The sequence below is a fragment of the Ranitomeya imitator genome, chromosome 2 (assembly GCF_032444005.1).
Source record: "Ranitomeya imitator isolate aRanImi1 chromosome 2, aRanImi1.pri, whole genome shotgun sequence".
Taxonomy (NCBI): domain Eukaryota; kingdom Metazoa; phylum Chordata; class Amphibia; order Anura; family Dendrobatidae; genus Ranitomeya; species Ranitomeya imitator.
The window spans coordinates 263,106,494-263,126,767 of NC_091283.1; the positions used below are offsets into that span (position 1 = coordinate 263,106,494).

At 42.1% G+C, this 20,274-nt stretch overlaps 1 protein-coding gene across 1 annotated transcript; it reads right to left on the minus strand.

Moving 5' to 3' along the window:
- Nucleotides 1–1,632: 1,632 nt before the first annotated feature.
- Nucleotides 1,633–15,576, minus strand: LOC138663018 (oocyte zinc finger protein XlCOF22-like). The gene is made up of 6 exons (XM_069749067.1): nt 15,397–15,576; nt 15,091–15,267; nt 14,885–15,008; nt 14,704–14,801; nt 14,415–14,505; nt 1,633–3,025 (listed from the first exon to the last, which is right to left on the minus strand). The coding sequence occupies exons 1-6, from the start codon at nt 15,472–15,474 to the stop codon at nt 1,749–1,751; spliced, it is 1,845 nt and encodes a 614-aa protein (XP_069605168.1). The 5' UTR covers nt 15,475–15,576; the 3' UTR covers nt 1,633–1,748.
- Between the last annotated feature and the right edge of the window lie 4,698 nt (nt 15,577–20,274).

The window sequence follows — 20,274 nt, forward strand, 5'->3', positions numbered from 1 at the left end:
AGAACGGGGGCACAGGATGGGAGCAGCACATGACAGAACGGGCGCAGGATGGCAGCAGCACATGACAGAACGGGCCCAGGATGGCAGCAGCACATGACAGAACGGGCGCAGGATGGCAGCAGCACATGACAGAACGGGCACATGTAAGCATCGTTGTGACATCCATTTGACATCCGTATGGCGAGATTTTCTCGCCGGCTTGCAAAATGGACATATAATGGATCCATGGGCTCAAATATTCGTGAAAACATATATATATCAGTGAGAAACATACCTCTTCGTGTTCATCTCATTAAATACATTTACATTTGACCAGCTTAATTTTCCTGAAATTGCCTGCCCCACCGACAACCAATGTGCGAAAATTTCACACAGGCCAACTAAATCAGCGGCTGTCACATACTCACCTGCTCCCGGCACGGTCCCTGGATGTCCAATAGTCTCCGGGCGTCCGCAGCTCTTCCCCTGTTCAGCGTTCACTGGTACCGCTCATTGAAGTAATGAATATGGACTCCACGCCCATAGGGGTGTAGCCGCATATTCATTACTGTAATGAGCGGCACAGGTGACTGACCACTCAATGCTGGAAGAAGCTGTCAGTGCCCGGAGAACAAGGGATGTGCAGGGACCGCACCGGGAGCAGGTGAGTATAACAGGGGGAGGGTGAGCATTTCATATTCACCTTTCCACCGCCGGGCGCCAATCCGTCTTCAGCGTCTTCTGGCTATGACTGTTCAGGTCAGAGGGCATGATGACGTGTTACTGTGTGCGCCGTGTTCTGCCTGAACAGTCACTGTGGAGAGACAGGACACTGAGGAGCATGTGGCACATTTTTATATGGAGAATCTTATGGGGCCATAATGAACTTTAATGCAGCATTGTATGGGGCAAATGTTTCTATGGAGCATCCCAAGGGGCCATAATCAACCTTTATACAGCATTGTATGGGGCAAATGTTTCTATGGGGCATCTTATGGGGCCATTATTAACCTTTGTGCAGCATTATATGGGGCATATTTTAATATGAGGCATCTTATGGGGCCCATCAATCTGTATGGAGCATTATATGGGGCTTCTGACTCAATATGGATATTTAAAAACACTTAACCTACTGATGTCTCAATTAATTTTACTTTTGTTGGTATCTGTTTTGATTTTTGAAATTTACCAGTAGCTGCTTCATTTCCGACCCATTTCCCAGTTTTTTGTGGCAAAATTAGGGGTCTCAGCTTATACTCGGGTCGGCTTATACTCGAGTATATATGATAGTTTGAGGTCTGGGATCTGCCAATATGTGGCTAGTTTTCTGACTGTTTTGGATAACATTATACATGATTTTAGTTTTTTTTTGTCTAGTCTCTCTTGAGTATAGGTCAATATTAAATAGTCTCCTGATGAGTCGCCTTTGGTGAGGACGATGAAACTTGTAGAAATGAGAGGCTTGGAGAGTGAGTGTGTATACGTCACCTCACCCTATATACTGAACTGTGGGGTACATGTTTTTTCTATTAGTCACCTACTGACTAATCTCCAGGGGGTGAATTATGGGTGTAGTTTTACATTTGGAATCAATAAAGTTTATTTTTTCCTTTTGACACCAAACATGAGAAATGATAAGAGACAACCCATTTAAGAAGATTTAATTTTGGTTAAAACTATTCCAAGATTATGAACATAAAAAAGGCTTCTCCTCTATGTGACGTTTCTAATGTTTATTAACAGTTGATTTCCAAGTAAAATATTTCCCATTAAGAAAATGAAAAAGGCTTCTCCCCTGTGTGACTGCTCTGATGTCTAACAAGAAGCGCTTTCTGATTAAAACATTTCCCACATTCTGAACAGGAAAAAGGCTCCTCCCCTGTGTGAGTTCTCTGGTGACTAACAAAATACCATTTATGGCTAAAACATTTCCCACATTCTGAACAGGAAAACGGCTTCGCCCCTGTGTGAGTTCTCCGGTGTCTAACAAGATGCTCTTTATAGGTAAAACATTTCCCACATTGTGAACATGAAAAAGGCTTCTCTCCTATGTGAGTTATTTGGTGTGCAATAAGATTCCCTTTATGGTTAAAACATTTCCCACATTCTGAACAGGAAAAAGGCTTCTCCCCCGTGTGAGTTCTATGGTGTTTAACCAAATCTGATTTCCAGTTAAAACATTTCCCACATTCTGAACAGGAAAAAGGCTTCTCCCTTGTGTGAGTTCTCTGGTGTCTAACAAGATGCTCTTTATAGGTAAAATATTTCCCACATTGTGAACATGAAAAAGGCTTCTCTCCTATGTGAGTTATTTGGTGTGTAACAAGATTCCCTTTATGGTTAAAACATTTTCCACATTCTGTACAGGAAAAAGGCTTCTTGCCTGTGTGAGTTCTATGATGATTAACCAAATCTGATTTATGGCTAAAACATTTCCCACATTCTGAACATGAAAAAGGTTTCTCCCCTGTGTGAGTTCTCTGGTGAGTAACAAGATTCCCTTTCCGGTTAAAACATTTCCCACATTCTGAACAGGAAAACGGCTTCTCCCCTGTGTGAGTTCTCTGGTGACTAACAAGATGCGATTTCCTTTTAAAACATTTCCCACATTCTGAACATGAATATGGTTTCTCTGCTGTGTGAGTTTTCTCATGTTTAATAAGATGTGAATTGTGAGCAAAACATTTCTCACATTTTGAACATGAAAAAGGTCTCTCCCCCGTGTGAGTTCTATGGTGAGTAACCAAATCTGATTTCTGGTTAAAATATTTCCCACATTCTGAACATGAAAATGACTTCTTTGCTTTAGGAGCAGTTTGTTTTTTAATGCCTCTTTTGTGACTTTGATTTTCTTTAGTAGTCATTAATGAATCAGAAGATGGGACCTGTTTCACAGGATCAGATGATAGATCTTTGCTGTGAATGGATGATGATATATCTGGAGTAATGGCATTCACTTCAGTTGTATCTTGTAGGATCTCAAGATCATCAGATTTAAAAATTGAAGATGTCAGCTGTCCCTCTGAACTCCTGGTACAGTCATCTGCTAAGATAAAAAACATTTTTTTTAATAAAATATCCTCGACTATTATATTTTTGAATATTTCTACTTAAGCTGTCCATAAAAATGGCAAGCTATCTAAAAAACTTTAATTATTTACCAAGACTATGACAGTTCACAGTCTAATAGAAAACCTTGTTGGGTGAACCAGTAGTGTGTGGTGTTCAACTGTTTGTTCATTCTGCCTCCCAAGTATAAAAAAAAAGAAACCAATCAATGTTATGTAGACAAAAATATTACCAATTCTCATCTCATAAAAACAAGTCCCCACTCAGGTCCATCATCTGTCATTGGAAAAACAGAGGTTCCCACACTATTAGTGGCTCAAAGGCTGATAAAAAGCAACAGAGTTTCTATAAATAGTGATGAGCGAATATACTCGTTACTCGAGATTTCTCGAACACGCTAGGGTGTCCTCTGAGTATTTTTTAGTGCTCAGAGATTTAGTTTTTATTGCCGCAGCTGAATGATTTACATCTGCTAGCCAGCATAAGTACATGTGGGGATTTACTAGCAACCAGGCAAGCCCCACATGTACTTATGCTGGCTAACAGATGTAAATCATTCAGCTGCAGCAATAAAAGCTAAATCTCCGAGCACTAAAAAAGCACTAAAAAGCGATGGGTACGGTAATTTCCGGAAGGTGGCTGTGGAGTCAAAATATTCACGCCTCCTACACATGTGGTCAAAATTGTTGTTACCCCTCGTTTAATGACAGAAAAACCCACAATGGTGACAGAAATAACTTAAATATGACAAAAGTAATAATAAATAAAAAATGTATGAAAATGAACAAATGAAAGTCAGACATTGCTTTTCAACCATGCTTCCACAGAATAAAAAAATAAAACTCATGAAATAGGCCTGGACAAAAATGATTGTACCTTGTGACTGCCAACGGTAGATAAACGTCAGCGCTAGCAGGGCTTTGTGCAGCGCCGACGTTTGTCTACGGTCGGTGGTTTTGTGCTCATCAGGACCCCACATACCTTGTAACAAGGGGATTCCGGAGCACAACGCTTACTGTGACTCCAACCTCATCGAGACCTGATTGGTTCAGGTCCTGATGATGTTAGCATCACACCAGCCAATGAGACAAATCACTAGGAAAGTTTGTTGTAGCAACAAACTATTTTGGGCGATCTGCCTCATAAAAACGCTGTTTGTCCTCAGATCTCCTGTCAGTGAGAGATTAGAGGAGAAACAGTGTTAAAAGTGCTGCTTGGCAACAGCTGTGTCAGTCAGCGATCTTGTTAAAAAGTAGAAAAAACAGATAAGGCGGGTTAGGATTAGTGCTATAGTTAGAGTTAGTGTTGAGGCTAAAGTTAGGGTTAGTGTTGGGGCTAAAGTTAGGGTTAAGGTTTATTCTAAAGTTAAGGTTAGGCTAAAGAATTAGGCTTTTCTCAATTGTCTCACCAATAATTTGGTCAAACCAGAGTTTTCTATTACCTTGCTAGAGCATATTGTCCTACAAACAAATTTATATGCTTCCCAATTCATCAGCCAGAATCCATGATCCTATTATGCTAGGTCAAATTTATGGGCACCAACTAATGTCCTAGAAATGAAAATTTTTTTAGGACTTACATTCGCTATGGGGCTTAAAAAAACGAGCATTCGGTCCTATTGGTCCAACCACCCTGTTCAAGCCACCCCAATGTTTTCTGCCGTTCTTCCTAGGACCCATTATGAAATGCTCATGTGATTTTGGCATTTTAATGACAATAGTCAATGCCTGCCCAGAGATGCTCCAGGACATGACATACTATTCAAAATCAGACCCATCATCGAAGACTTGACAGAAAAGTTCTTAAAGCTCTACACCCCAACAGAAAACATTTCCATTGATGAGTCCCTTGTAAAATTCAAAGGAAGACTGCACCTCAAGCAATTTATTCCTTCTAAGATGGCAATATTCGGAATAAAGCCCTATAAAATGTGCGAGAGTTCAACCGGATACACATCAGCTTTTTGCATTTATGAGGGGAAAGATAGCTAACTAAACCCACCAGGATGGCCTACTTATCTGGGGACATCTGGAAAATCCGTTTGTGAGCTGATAACTCCATTATTACAAAAAGGCTACAATCTGTATGTTGACAACTACTACACCAGCATACCCCCATTTAAAAGTCTGGTTGAACATAACATGGGGGATTGTGGGACCATTTGCAAAAACTATCAGGGGTTTCCACAATTATTGGTCAACGAAAAGTTCTGAAAGGGGCAGTCAGGGGCTTTACACAATGGAGAGCTGCTTGCCCTTAAGTATAAGGATTAAAAATATGTTATAATTTAATATAAGGGCCACTGCAGACCAACAGGGATCCACTACTCCAAAACCTGTGTCTGTCATTGACTACAACAAACATACCAGGTTTTAAAAAAATCATATATCTGGTATAAAAAGTTAGTCATTTATTTGTTTCAGGTGACATCATATAATTCTTTTGTGTTATACAAAAATGCCGGAAATGCAGATATTTTCCTTGATTATCAGGAAAAGTTCATTGAAAATCTTGTTTTTGAAAATGTCCCCATCAATCCTTTAGAATCTGAAGATGTCAGAAGACTCACTGAGCAACATTTTATTGCACTCATTCCAGCAACTGAAACAATAAAGAACCCCCAGAGAAGATGTTGTGTATGTTCCAAGAGATGAATGAGGCATGATACCCGCTATTATTGCTTTACAATCTTCCACAGAGAACCATGTTTTTAAACTGTTTTGACATTCAAGCATTTGGTTTATTTAGTGACAGACACATCTGAGTAGAGCTGACTTAATTTCCGGGGGTAGGTGGGGGGGGATCTCCAGAGACACAAGCTGGGCACAATATATTGGGCACTACAATGACATTTTTGCAATTTTTGCTCTAAAACTTCCACTACGTGTTTCTGGAAATCATCCATGTAGAGAAAATTGTCACTATATCCATAGATGAATTCCCAGAGGGGTGTCATTTCCAAAATGGGGTCACTTCAGGGGGGGGGGAGTCTGTTGTTCTGGTTGGCACGGTACTGTATAAGGTGCGTGCCTTTAACTGCAGAGCCCTTAAGGGATAGCTAGATGGGAAAAACTGTGCCGTGCCCGATTCACCCCTCCCACTACTCCCCCAGGTGATGTCATAATTGGGACGCCCAGCGGACCAACCGAGGAGAAGAGGGGAGTCTGGCCACACCCTCAAGGGTTAAATTCTAGTGCCTTGACCCTTGGAAGCTGTTGTCCCACCCTCCCTCCCTTATAAACTTGTGAACATGCTATGCTATTATTGTTAAAATGTTTTAAATTATTTAAAAAAAAATAAAAAATTTTGACATTCTTTTTTATATACGTCACAGCGGTAGGTAGAGGGGGGGCAAAGGTTCGTAACCTCTCATCGGCTTGCTGGCCAGCGGTCGTCGGCAGGGCCTTCAGCAATGAGTCCGTCGCGAAGTGTAATTGCCCTTCTCTACTTTTCAAATAATAAACTGTGACCGACCTGATCAACCCATCCAGGCTTGTCGGTATCTTGCAGAATCCCCCCTGAAGTGACCCCATTTTGGAAATGACACCCCTCTGGGAATTGGAAAGGACACTCCTCTGCAAATTCATCTATGGGTGTAGTGACCATTTACCTATCTACCTATTTTCCAATGTAAATTCTGGGGTTAAAACTACATTTTAGTGGTAAAAAATGTAAGTATTTTTTCTTCACTGCCCAATGGTGTAATTTTCTATTGAACAGCTGTGGTGTCAGTATGCTCACTGCACCACTAGAAGAATTCATTCAAGGAAGTATTGTGTAAAATGCAGTCACTTTTGGGGGCTTATGCTGTTCTGGCACCTCAGTGGCTCTGACAATGTGACATGTTACCCACAAACAATTCCAGCAAAATCTGCTCTCCAATATGGTGCTCCTTCCCTTCCGAGCTCTGCCATGCGTCCAAACAGTGGTTTACCCCCACATATGGGATGTCAGGATATTCAGGACAAATTGCACAACAACGTTTGGGGTCCAATTTCACCTTTTACCCCTTGGAAAAAAATGAGGGTGAAAAGATTTTTTGTGGAAAAAATGATTTTTTATTTTCACAGCTCTATGTAATTAACATCTGTCTAGCACTTTGGGTTTCAAAGTGCTCACTACACATCTAGATAAGTTCCGTAGGGGGTCTAGTTTCCAAAATGGGGTCACTTGTTGGGGGTTTCCAATATTTAGGCACGTCAGGGGCTCTGACAATGTGACATGTCACCCACAAACAATTCCAGCAAAATATGCTCTCCAATATGGCACTCCTTCCTTTCCGAGCCCTGCTGTGCACCCAAACAGTAGATTTCCCCCACATACGGGGTATTGGCATACTCAGGAGAAATTACAAAACAAAATATATAGACGATTTTCTTCTGTTGCCCTTGAGAAAGTAAAAAAAAAATTAGATCTAAATGAAAATTTTGGTGGAACAAAAGTAATTTTTTATTTTTTCCTTCCACATTCCATTCATTCCTGTGAAGCACCTGAAGGGTTAATAAACTTCTTAAATGTGGTTATGAGCACCTTGAGGGGTGCAGTTTTTAGAATGGTTTCACTTTTGGATATTTTCTGTCAAATCGACCCTCCAAACTCACTTCAAATGTGATGTGGTCCTTAAAAAAATGGTTTTGTAAATTTTGTTCTAAAAATGAAAAATCACTGGTCAACTTTTAACCCTTATAACTTCCTAACAAAAAAATTTGTTTCCAAAATTGTGCTGATGTAAAGTAGACATGTGGGAAATGTTATTAACTATTTTGTGCGATATGACTCTCTAATTTAAAAGCATAAAAATGTAAATTTTGAAAATTGCTAAATTTTCTAAATTTTTGTCAAATTTCCATTTTTTTAACAAATAAATGGAAGTTCTATCAGAGAAATTTTACCACTATCATAAACTACAATATGTCAAAAGAAAACAATCTCAGAATTACCAGGATTCGTTAAAGCGTCAGTTATGACCTCAAAGTGACACTGGTCAGAATTGAAAAAAGTGGCCTGGACATGAAGGCAAAAACCGGCTCTGGCGCAAAAGGGTTAATATTTTGCTGCACAACCTTTTGAGGCAATCACTGCAATCAAACGATTCATTTAACTGTCAATGAGACTTCTGCACCTCTCAATAGGTATTTTGGCCCACTCGTAAGGAGCAAACTGCTCCAGTTGTCTCGTGTTTGAAGGTTGTCTTTTCCAGACGGCATGTTTCAGTTCTTTCTAAAGATGCTCAATAGGTAGGATCTAGGTCAGGGCTCATAGAAGGCCACTTCAGAATAGTCCAATGTTTTCCTCTTAGCCATTCTTGGGTGTTTTTAGCTGTGTGTTTTGGGTCATTATCCTGTTCCAAAACCCATAACCTGCGACTGAGACCAAGCTTTCTGACACTGGGCAGCACATTTCTCTCTAGAATCCCTTGATAGTCTTGAGATTTCATTGTACCCTGCACAGATACTAGACACCACATGCCAAATGCAGCAAAGCAGCCCCAGAACAGAGCCTCCTCCATGTTTCACAGTAGGGACAGTGTTCTTTTCTTGATATGCTTCATTTTTCTGTCTGTGAACATAGAGCTGATGTGCTTTGCCAAAAATATCCATTTTTGTCTCATCTGTCCATAGGACATTCTCCCAGATGTTTTGTGGCTTGTCAACATGTAGTTTGGCAAATTCCAGTTTGGCTTTTTTATGATTATTTTAACAATGTTGTCCTCCTTGGTCGTCTCCCTTGAAGTCCACTTTGGCTCAGACAACGAAGGATGGTGCGATCTGACACTGAGGTTCCTTGAGCTTGAGTTCACCTTTAATTTGTTTAGAAGTTTTTCTGGTCTCTTTTGTTACCATTTGTATTATCCGTCTCTTTGATTTGTCATCAATTTTCCTCCTGTGTCCAGGGAGATTGGCTACATTCCCATGGATCTTACATTTCTGAATAATATGTGCAACTGTAGTCACATGAACATCAAGCTGCTTAGAGATGGTTTAATAACTTTTACCTTTAACCTGTTTCTCTATAATTTTCTTTCTAATCTCCTGAGACAACTCTTTCCTTCGCTTCCTCTGGTCCATGTTGAGTGTGATACCCACCATGTCACCAAACAGCACAGTGAGGATCTGTAGCCCTATATACAGGCCACTCACTGATTCCAAGATTGTAGACACCTGTGATGATAGTTAGTGGACACACCGTGAATTAACATGTCCCTTTCTTACATTATTTTCAGGGGTACCATCATTTCTGTCCAGGCCTATTTCATGAGTTTTATTTTTTGAAAAATTCTGTGGAAGCATGGATGAAAAGCAATGTCTGACTTTCATTTGTTCATTTTCATAGATCTTTTATTTCTTATTAATCTTGTCAGATTCAAGTTATTTTGGTGACCATTGTGTTTTTTTCTGTCATTAATCTAGAGGTACCAACAATTTTTTACCACATGTTTATAGATTATAAACCTCAGTGAATTAATTTGTAAAATGGAATCACTTTATGAGGATTTTGAATATTCTGGTTTCTGTCATTTAGTCATATTATGGCTTCTGCACAGGGCCGGCTCTAGGTTCTCGTGGGGCCTGGGCGAAAGAGTCCCGGTGGCCCATTTAACACATACCGCAATTCGTGATGTACAGATACGGCACAGAAACATAGGTATAGTACAATGCCAAAGATTTCACTTACTTCTTACATTACATGAGTGATGTCTGTTGTAAATTATACAATAGGTCAGAAACCAGACAGTATAGTCCTCCATACAGTATTATGGGCACCACATAATGCTCCATCGAGAATAACGAGACCCATATATTTCTCCATACAGTATTATTGGCACCACATAGTGCTCCATACAGAATAATGAGACCCATATATGGCTCCATACAGAATAATGAGCCCCATATATTGTGCCATACAGTACTATGGGCCCCATACGTTGCTCCATACTGTATAATGGGCAACATATAATGCTCCATAAAGAATAAAGAGCCCCAATATATGATGCTCCAGTGTATGAATGGGCCCCATATATAATGTTCCATATGATAGGCCCCATATAATGCTCCATTTATGATGGACCCATACATGGTGCTCCAAACATCAAAAAAATAAAAAATTAAATACTCACCTCTCATCGCTGGCAGCTGCTCAGCTCTAAATACCTCAGCGTCGCTGTCTTCTGGCTCTCTGCACTGTGACTGTGAGGTAGATCGGGCACCAATGTGACGTCATCGTGCCCTGTGACCTGAACGTCAAAGTCAGGATACGTGGAAGACGCTGCAGCGATGGAGATGAGAGAGTTAAGTATCACAAGTGTCGGGGCCCAGAATAGGCGGGGAGCCCAGTAGCAGGTACAGGCACTGACAATGGACCATAGTCCCTAACTGCAAGTGGGCCCCCCCGCCCGCTCAGGGCCCCGGTACTTGCCCGGGTGTGCCGGGTGCTGACGCCGGCCCTGCTTCTGAATATGTTGTGTCCAATGTCTTCTGGGATCTGTTCCTGCTGTCCAGCTGGAGTAATCTGCTCCCTACTTCAGTCAATTGGAAAGTACCACACCCTACTAAAGCTCAAAGCACATGGCCGGAATCTGCCAGAAACAGCGTTGTTCTCCTCTGGTTCAGTCCTCTGTGCTCAGCTTGTGTAGTTGTTTCCTGTTGTGACCGTGGCCCATTAACTGACTACTCTTGTGTCTTCTGATTCTGTCCTTCCGGTTCTGACCCAGATACCTGACTATTCTTCTTGCCATCTAATAACACAGAGTAGCAGGTAACACCATGGTCCAAGCCTAGGGGTCCCAGTGTAAGTCCAGATCCATGTAATGGTGTTAAAGGGCGATGAGCAAGGCAATCCTTGGGATATGGAAAGCAGAGAAGATAGTGCCAAGCATGTTCATGGTGGAGATCTTTTGAGCTGCCAGTTGACCATGAACAGTGCTCCCAATACATTGTGTCTGCAAACTATTCCAGCTAGATCTGCATTCAAACAGCTAAATGGCTCCTGCCCTTCTGAACACTGCCGTGTGCCCAGAGAGTAGTGTACAATCGTGCATTTGGTGTCAGCAGGTTAGGATTTTGCCTTTGATTGCTCTTCCCTATTGTGGTATTTTATAATACTCTGCCATGCTAATCGGTTCCTAAGTCAACTCATTCATTTCATATTGACACACAACTATTTTTTATTTGACGGGAGATTCTACCACCAGCTCAGGGGCACAGCCATGGGCAGTCCTTGTGCCCCGGCCCCCTACCTATGCTAATTTGTTCCATTAGTATTCCTTTACTGTGAATTTTTTATAGGCATTATCAACATTAATATCAATGCTACTATATGCATTATGTAAAAATGGGGGGCAGGTCAGTGAGAGATCAGCGACCTGTCATAGGCCAATACAGATGAATATGTAATCAGAGCACCACATAAAGCCCCGCCCACAGCCCCACCCCAGAGCGCCACATAAAGCCCCACCCACAGCCCCGCCCCAAAGCACGAGAATCTCATTAACTGAAAACTACAAATACAGATTACACAGCAGTAAACCAGAGTTGCATTCATTTATGGTGGACCATTGGAGTTACTATGAATCCTGACCAGAAGATTAGAGGAAATAATATTGCTCCCCATTTCAAGAGAGATCGTGCAGTAATCTGAATTTCTTAGGATTAAAAACAATGTAATTTATGAGGTGGAATGAATCCATGAAACCAGGGCTGGAGCCAACACATCTCCTGCAGGCGGGAATAAATGTATATTACAGCCATCAGCCACGCACAGCTCAGAGATATATCATGGCACCGGTGTGATGGGTTTATGTAGATTATCACAATCCTCCTGGAAATTAGTCGGTTTTAACCCCTTCACGACATGTGCCGTACTATTACTGCGCATGTCGTGTCTCCCCCTTTGATGCTGAGCCTGCATCAAAATCGCGACATGTCAGCTATTTTGTACAGCTGACATGTGCGCGCAATAGTGGCAGGTGAAATCGTGATTCACCCGCCGCTATTAACCTGTTAAATGCCGCTGACAAAAGCTGACAGCGGCATTTAACTACCGCTTCCGGCCGCGCGGCCGGAAATGAGCGCATCGCCGACCCCGTCACACAATCGGGGGTCGGCGATGCATCAGGAAGGTAACCATAGAGGTCCTTGAGACCACTATGGTTAATGATGCCGGCCTGCTGTGAGCGCCCCCCTGTGGTCAGCGCTCATACCAAGCCTGCATTTCTACTACATAGCAGCAATCTGATTATCGCTGCAATGTAGCAGAGCCAATCGAGTTGTGCCAGCTTCCAGCCTCCCATGGAGGCTATTGAAGCATGGCACAAGTTAAAACAAAATGTTTTTAAAAATATGAAAAAAATATAAAAGTTTAAATCACCCCCCTTTCACCCCATCCAAAATAAAACAATAGAAAAAAATCAAACCTACACATATTTGGTATCGCCGCGCTCAGAATCGCCCGATATATTAAAAAAAAACATTAACCTGATCGCTAAACGGCGTAGCGAGAAAAAAATTGGAAACGCCAGAATTACGTTTTTTTGGTCACCTTGACATTGCATTAAAATGCAATAACAGGCGATCAAAAGAACATATCTGCACAAAAGGTACTTTTTGTTACTTTTTTAGGACAATTAGACGGGAAAAATCACTCAGTTCTGAGGAAAAAAATTATGGAATTACCCTGTAAATTTTCATACACTAAACTAACACCTGCATCAAAATAGATCTGCTCGTTAGTCTGCATCTAAAACGGAGTGATCGCACCTTGGAGAGCTGTTGCACCAAGTAGACTGACATGAATCATGGCTCCAACAAGAGAGATGTCAATTGAAACAAAGGAGATGATTATTAAACTTTTAAAAGAGGGTAAATCATCACGCAATGTTGCAAAAGACGTTGGTTGTTCACAGTCAGATGTGTCTAAAATCTGGACCAAATACAAACAACATGGGAAGGTTGTTAAAGGCAAACATACTGGTAGAACAAGGAAGACATCAAAGGGTCAAGACCAGAAACTTAAAGCAATATGTCTCCGAAACAGGAAATGCACAACAAAACAAATGAGGAACGAATGGGTGGAAACTGAAGTCAACGTCTGTGACCGAACTGTAAGAAACCGCCTAAAGGAAATGGGATTTACATACAGAAAAGCTAAATGAAAGCCATCATTAACACCTAAACAGAAAAAAACAAGGTTACAATGGGCTAAGGAAAAGCAATCGTGGACTGTGGATGACTGGATGAAAGTCATATTCATTGATGAATCGCGAATCTGCATTGGGCAAGGTGATGATGCTGGAACTTTTGTTTGGTGCCGTTCCAATGAGATTTATAAAGATGACAGCCTGAAGAGAACATGAAAATTTCCACAGTCATTGATGATATGGGGCTGCATGTCAGGTAAAGGCACTGGGGAGATGGCTGTCATTACATCTTCAATAAATGAACAAGTTTATGTTGATATTTTGGACACTTCTTATCCCATTAATTGAAAGGATGTTTGGGGATGATGAAATCATTTTTTAAGATGATAATGCATCCTGCCATAGAGCAAAAACTGTGCATACATTCCTTGAAAAAAGACCCATAAGGTCAATGTCATGGCTGTAAATAGTCCGGATCTCAATCCAATAGAAAACCTTTGGTGGAAGTTGAAGAAAATGGTCCATGACAAGAATCCAACCTGCAAAGCTGATCTGGCAACAGCAATCAGAAGAAGTTGGAGCCGGATTGATGAAGAGTCCTGTGTGACCCTCATTAAGTCCAGGCCTCAGAGACTGCAAGCTGTTATAAAAGCCAGAGGTGGTGCAACAAAATAGTAGTGATGTTTTGGAGGTTTTTTTTGTTTGTTTGTTTTTCATTATTCCATAATTTTTTCTTCAGAATTGAGTGAGTCCATAATTTTTCCCCTATGCTTGGTTAAAAAAGTAACCAAAGTAACCATTACTGACTACCACATTTTTTGTTCTCGATTTCTTTTACTGTTTCGTAAAGCCAGAAAGTTGCCATTTGAACCTCAGTTTTGTGCCATGTCTGTGATCTGCTTTTATTCTACAAGATTAAACAACTGAATGAACATTCTCCAAGGCCGGTGATTCCATAATTTTTGCAAGGGGTTGTAGTTCACAGATCTGGGCAGGTAACAGCGTCTCCTAAACCCAGGGGGTAGGTGGATCTACCAGGTTGTATGTTCTATAGAAAAGGACTTTCAATGACCAAAGTCATTTGAACAGTTTTGGGTGAAGGAGAATGTTGTGGTCTAGAGGCAAAATGGTGATCATGGTAATACGTCCGGACTACACCACCGATAAAGCAGCCACAGCCGGTGACTGAGGAGAATCTGTGACCTCTCTGCATTTAGTGGTTACTACTCACCTGGGTAGCCATATGTAGGAATCTCCTCTTTACACCGCTCATCCCCCCTCACATATGTCTCTGTAGTATTAATATGGGTCAGATCTTCACCCTGAAACAAATATTGTAAAAGTCACCGACAGATGGAGAAGTCACATCTATGGTCAGCTCTAATCCTGCCATCTCCACCGTTCTCATTACACAAGTATAAAACATATAATACTGGTGGATAAAACAAGACTGAGCACAAGACCTTCACCGGCGTCTACACATCATAGGGGAGATCTCCTGACACCTTCTCTCCATCTACCTGATGATCCTGAGGAGCATTGGGATCTTCTTGGTTACAGTCTTGTGGAAGAAGAGGACGGGGACATCTCTCTGGTGTTGTCCTCTTACTGGATAGATCTGGAGGAAACACATACAGGGAGTGAATTCATTCTTTACATACAGATAATTATAGGCCGTGTGTATTTAGTCCTGTCTATTACCTGGAGATGTGAGGGGCTGGGGAACCTCCATTATGACGTTCTTGTACAGATCTCTGTGTCCTTCTAAATACTCCCACTCCTCCATGGAGAAATAGACAGCGACATCCTGACACCTTATAGTAACCTGACACATACAATGATACCGTCATCCCCCGATCCCTTCATAGCGTTACTGTATAATGTCCCAGCATTCCCAGCAGTGTCACCTCTCCAGTCAGCAGCTCAATCATCTTGTAGATGAGTTCTAGGATCTTCTGGTCATTGATGTCCTCATGGATCAGGCGGTGAGGTGGAGACCCCGTGATTGGGCTCAGGGGTCTTCCCCATCCCTCAGACACAGGGTCCAGACAGCGATCACTAGAGGTCTTCACCACTGTGTAATCCTGGTAATGGAGAGACACATTAATAAATCTCACAACAGACATTTCCAGAGTCCTCACCTCTCCAGTTCTGTCCATCTGTTATTGCCATAGATAAGAATGATGTAATGTGACGTCATTAGAATCTCTCACCTCTCCAGTAAGCCGGAAGAGGATCTCTAGGGTGAGGTGTAATATCCTCTCCGCCATCTTGTCTCTGTCCATATCCATCTGTGATGGGTAAATCAGGAAACTTTTCTTTTGTAGAAGATCTTCACTGAGAGGATCCGATATTGTAGAGACCTGAATGAGAAGATGAGCCGATGTAACATCATAAGAATCCTGTAATAATACAATTACTGGAGATAATAAGGGAAACATATGAGGAGATTTATTATTTTACAGTATTTAGTTTCCTTCTTTACATCTACTAATAAATCCTATATATTTAGGCCACAGACAACAAGCAGTTTCCTCCTCGGAGTCGGCAGCTGAATACGTTCCTCATAGACTCATCTTCCATAACGCTAATTCTCGTCTCATTTACCGACCCTGGAATCGGCATTAGCAATACTGCAGGAGATATTCATTACATGCGACATGAGAAATAACTACTTCATGATGAGGACGACATCTTCATCTTCTACTATGGCTTTAGAGACAGATTTGGCCAGAGTCGGTCACTGACTCCATCACCACCGGCCTCTATATGAAGGTTTCCCGTCTTTCCCGCACTGTAATCTTCTATCACGTTAGATCTCAGCTCTGATTCACACACAGAAGTTTGAGGCTTTTAGAAAAGTTTGTTTGTAAGAACATCTAGACAGGAAATATTTGATCCTAAAGTCTCCATGTACAGTGATTTATGGGGTTTATTTCTGGCCTTAGGCTTTTCTATATTACAAGAAAAACACCAGAAAAAATAGATATTGAAATGTTTCTAAAGAAAATTGGCTCCAACAAGATGTAATAAAGATAAAGGGGAGTTCCTGCACATTTGGTGGTCATGTGATAAGATTAGACCGTTTTGGAATAGTGTTTTGAAAACGATTACCAAGTTGTGGAAACTTTCAAACCCCCCACGGCCGAACCTCATCTTTCTGAACTGGTCTAGCGATATTTCACAGACCAAGTACAAATCACTACTCTTATTTTTATTAGCAGCGGCCAAACTAATTATTCCCACAAAATGGCGCTCTCAGAGTAGCCCGAGCGTTGTTGATTGGCTCCAAAAAGTTGATCAGCTATATTATGTAGAGGACATTTGAGCTTTCACAAATTTCTCAAGATACTGGTTTGGGGTAACATGGCAGCCATGGGTTCTGTATAGAGAATCGGATGAATTCTTGATGATGAGTCGGCAGTCTCACACAGCCACTGAATGAAGATCTGGCGTCCACCCTAAAAGCTAACAAGCTTTCATGAGATTAATGCTTGTTACATAGGTCTCGTGACGCTGTAAGGCGCTAACCGCCGATACCACTGTCCATTCTAACATGGAGGACTCCCCTGCCTCTCCACTACCTCCCCTCCTTCATCTGATTTTCCCCATTCTACTTTTTCTATCTGTCTCTCTACATCAATGTTATAATTTAAGATCTATAGGTGTGTACACATTGGGTTAGAATCCTTCCTTATAAAAAAGTAGGAAAATGAAGACAAACTTGTGGAATGAAAGATTGTAACTTCTACTATGATTAACCTTAACATGCAACACGTGACGACCTAATGAAAGAACATTTGATAACATTCTATTGAAAAAACACGCACACCCTGTTATGTAGTTTTACATTATCGTTTATTTGTGTTATATAACCCAATAAAAAAAATGTTTAAAATTGAGACGGCACAGGAGCGGCTGCACAAAAACCCTGGCAGATTAACCACTTGCTGCTGTGAAAAGCAAACATGGCGTCTAAGAAGGTGACAGAGTTTGGCTGAATGCCCCCCGCCCCCAAGTACTCGATAGTATGGGGCGGCCTAGTTATTACGATACGCAATCATAGTATTAAACAACAAGAAATATCCATCACTATATGGAAAGCAGAGTCACTGCGCAATGTTAGTTAAGTCTCGTCCATAACTACTTTATTATACTCTATTATCCTGTACACAGTGGAGGAGATAGAAATCACACGTCCGACAGCAACAGCTGGAATTGTGCCCCCTGTTATGCTGTAAGAATCAGGCAATGAGGCTGCACTCAGATATCACCCGAGTGCAGTCCTATAGTGAGTGTGACAATTCACAGGAGGAAAACGGGAAGTGGACTCTCTAGACCGCGACGACGAACCCCTCATGGACGAGGTGACCAGATGGACCGCCCCCTATACAGGGAGAGTTTGGGGCTGGCCGTGAGGGACTATCGCCACGGAAGCTGGAGGACCAGGACGGGAGAAGACCAAGAAGAGTCGGAGATAGTAGGACCACAGTGTTATGCTATAAGAATCAGGCTGTACTCAGATGTCACCCGAGTGCAGTCCTATAGAGAGTAATGCAAAGACTCAGGACTGATGGGTACACTGCAGCAGTACAGGGACTGGCGGAGGTACTGAGGAAAACGCAGAGGCTAGCAGGATACAGGAGGAACACAGGATTGGCAGGACACGGCAGGAACACAGGACTGTTGTGAATTCTGATTTTGGGCTCCCTCCGGTGGTTGTGGGTGGTAATGCAGTTGTCCCTGGGCTGCAGTCCTGGACAGGTGTATCTGCTGATTGCAATTCTGACTGGGGTATTTAGGTTTGCAGAACTCATTAGTCCTTGCCAGTTGTCAATGTTTCTTGGGAAGTGTTGGACCTCTGTCTGGCTTCTCCTGCTTAGCTGCCAATTCAGCAAAGATAAGTGTCTGTTTCTTTTTCTATGGCACACAAGCTGTGTGCTTGTTTTTTGATTGTATTTCTGCTGTGTGTGTAGGATTCTCTGGAGTTGCAGATATACGTTCCACGTCTTTAGTTAGATGGAGGAATTTTTTGTATAATCTGCTGTGGATATTTTTGGAAGGGTTTTAATACTGACCGCACAGTACACTGTTCTATCCTTTCCTATTTTAGCTAGAGTGGCCTCTTGTGCTTAATCCTGTTTTCTGACTGTGTTTGTCTTTCCTCTCCTACTCACAGCCAATATTTGTGGGGGGCTGCCTATCCTTTGGGGTTCTGCTCTGAGGCAAGGTAGAATTCCTATTTCCATCTATAGGGGTATTTAGTCCTCCGGCTGTGTCGAGGTGTCTAGTGTTGTGAATTCTGCTCTTCGGTTCCCTCCAGTGGTTGTAGGTGGGAATACAGTTGTCTATGAGTCACAGACCTGGCCAGGTGTATTGGATGATTACAATTCTGACTGGGATATTTAAGTGGGCAGGATCCTTTAGCCCTTGCCAGTAGTCAATGTTCCTTGTGAAGTGTTGGATACCTTTCTGGCTTCTCCTGCTCGCTGCCAATTTCACCAAAGATAAGTGTTTGGGTTTTGTTTCTGTGGCACACTGCCGGTGTGCTTGTTTCAGTTTTATTCCTGCTCTGATTGTAGGATTCACTGGAGTTGCAGATTTACGCTCCTACATCTTTTAGTAAGATGTAGGAAGTTTTTGTATATTCTGCTGTGGATGTTCTGAAGGGTTTTTCTACTGACCGCACAGAACTCTGTCCTATCCTGTCCTATCTAGCTAGAGTGGCCTCCTGTGCTAATCCTGTTTTTCTGCCTGTGTATGTTTTTTCCTCTCCGACTCACCGCCAATATTTGTGGGGGGCTGTCTATCCTTTGGGGATTTTCTCTGAGGCAAGATAGTATTCCTATTTCCACCTTTAGGGGTATTTAGTTCTCCGGCTGTGACGAGGTGTCTAGGTGTGTTAGGTACACTCCACAGCTACTTCTAGTTGCGGTGTTAAGTTCAGGATTGCGGTCAGGACAGTGGCCACTTTCTCCAGTGAAAGTTTTCATGCTGCTCCAAGATCAACGGATCATAACAGTACAACTGGCCCATAATGAGTAAAATGCATCTCAGAAGAAGGGAAGAAAGGTGTTGAGCCATTTTTTTTCCCTCAGTCTGCTTTATCTTCTCTTCCCTCTTTATCTCTGGGTAGCTGAGGAGCCTAGTGCTAGCGTGAATGTTCAGGAATTAGTTTCTCGTGTAGACCAGCTTGCTGCTAGGGTACAGGGTATTTCTGATTATATTGTTCAGACTCCTGTTTTAGAACCGAAGATTCCTACTCCTGATTTGTTTTTTGGGGACAGGTCCAAATTTTTGAGTTTTAAAAACAACTGTAAACTGTTTTTTGCTTTGAGACCTCGATCCTCCGGTGATTCCATTCAGCAGGTTAAAATCGTCATATCCCTGCTGCGTGGCGATCCGCAGGATTGGGCGTTTTCCCTGGAATCTGGGAATCCGGCTTTGCTTAATGTAGACTCCTTTTTTCAGGCTTTAGGATTATTATATGATGAACCTAATTCTTTGGATCAAGCTGAGAAGACCTTGTTGGCCCTGTCCCAGGGTCAAGAGGCGGCAGAATTGTATTGTCAGAAATTCAGAAAATGGTCTGTGTTGACTAAATGGAATAATGATGCTTTGGCAGCAATTTTCAAAAAGGGTCTTCCTGAATCCGTTAAAGATATTATGGTGGGGTTTCCCACGCCTTCCGGTCTGAATGATTCTATGTCTCTGGCCATTCAGATTGACCGGCGCTCGAGGGAGCGCAGAACTGTGCGCGCTGTGGCATTGTCCTCAGAGCAGATTCCTGAGCCAATGCAGTGTGATAGGATTCTGTCTAGAACGGAACGACAAGGATTCAGACGTCAGAATAGGTTGTGTTATTATTGTGGCGACGCTTCTCATGTCATTTCAGTCTGCCCTAAGCGGACAAAGAGGATCGCTAGTTCATTTACCATCAGCACTGTACAACCTAAATTTCTGTTATATGTGTCCTTGATCTGCTCATTGTCATCATTTTCTGTCATGGCGTTTGTGGATTCAGGCGCCGCCTTGAACTTAATGGACTTTGAGTTTGCCAGGCGTTGTGGTTTTCCCTTGCAGCCTTTGCA

Bases quoted from the DNA above. Each gene is read 5' to 3' on its own strand.
- LOC138663018 (XM_069749067.1), bottom strand. From the start codon at position 15,474: ATGGATATGGACAGAGACAAGATGGCGGAGAGGATATTACACCTCACC. The intron at 15,268-15,396 runs GTGAGAGATTCT...CTCCATTACCAG, and splicing joins TCTTCCGGCTTACTGGAGAG to GATTACACAGTGGTGAAGAC. The intron at 14,506-14,703 runs GTAGATGGAGAG...TATTTGTTTCAG, and splicing joins ATGCTCCTCAGGATCATCAG to GGTGAAGATCTGACCCATAT.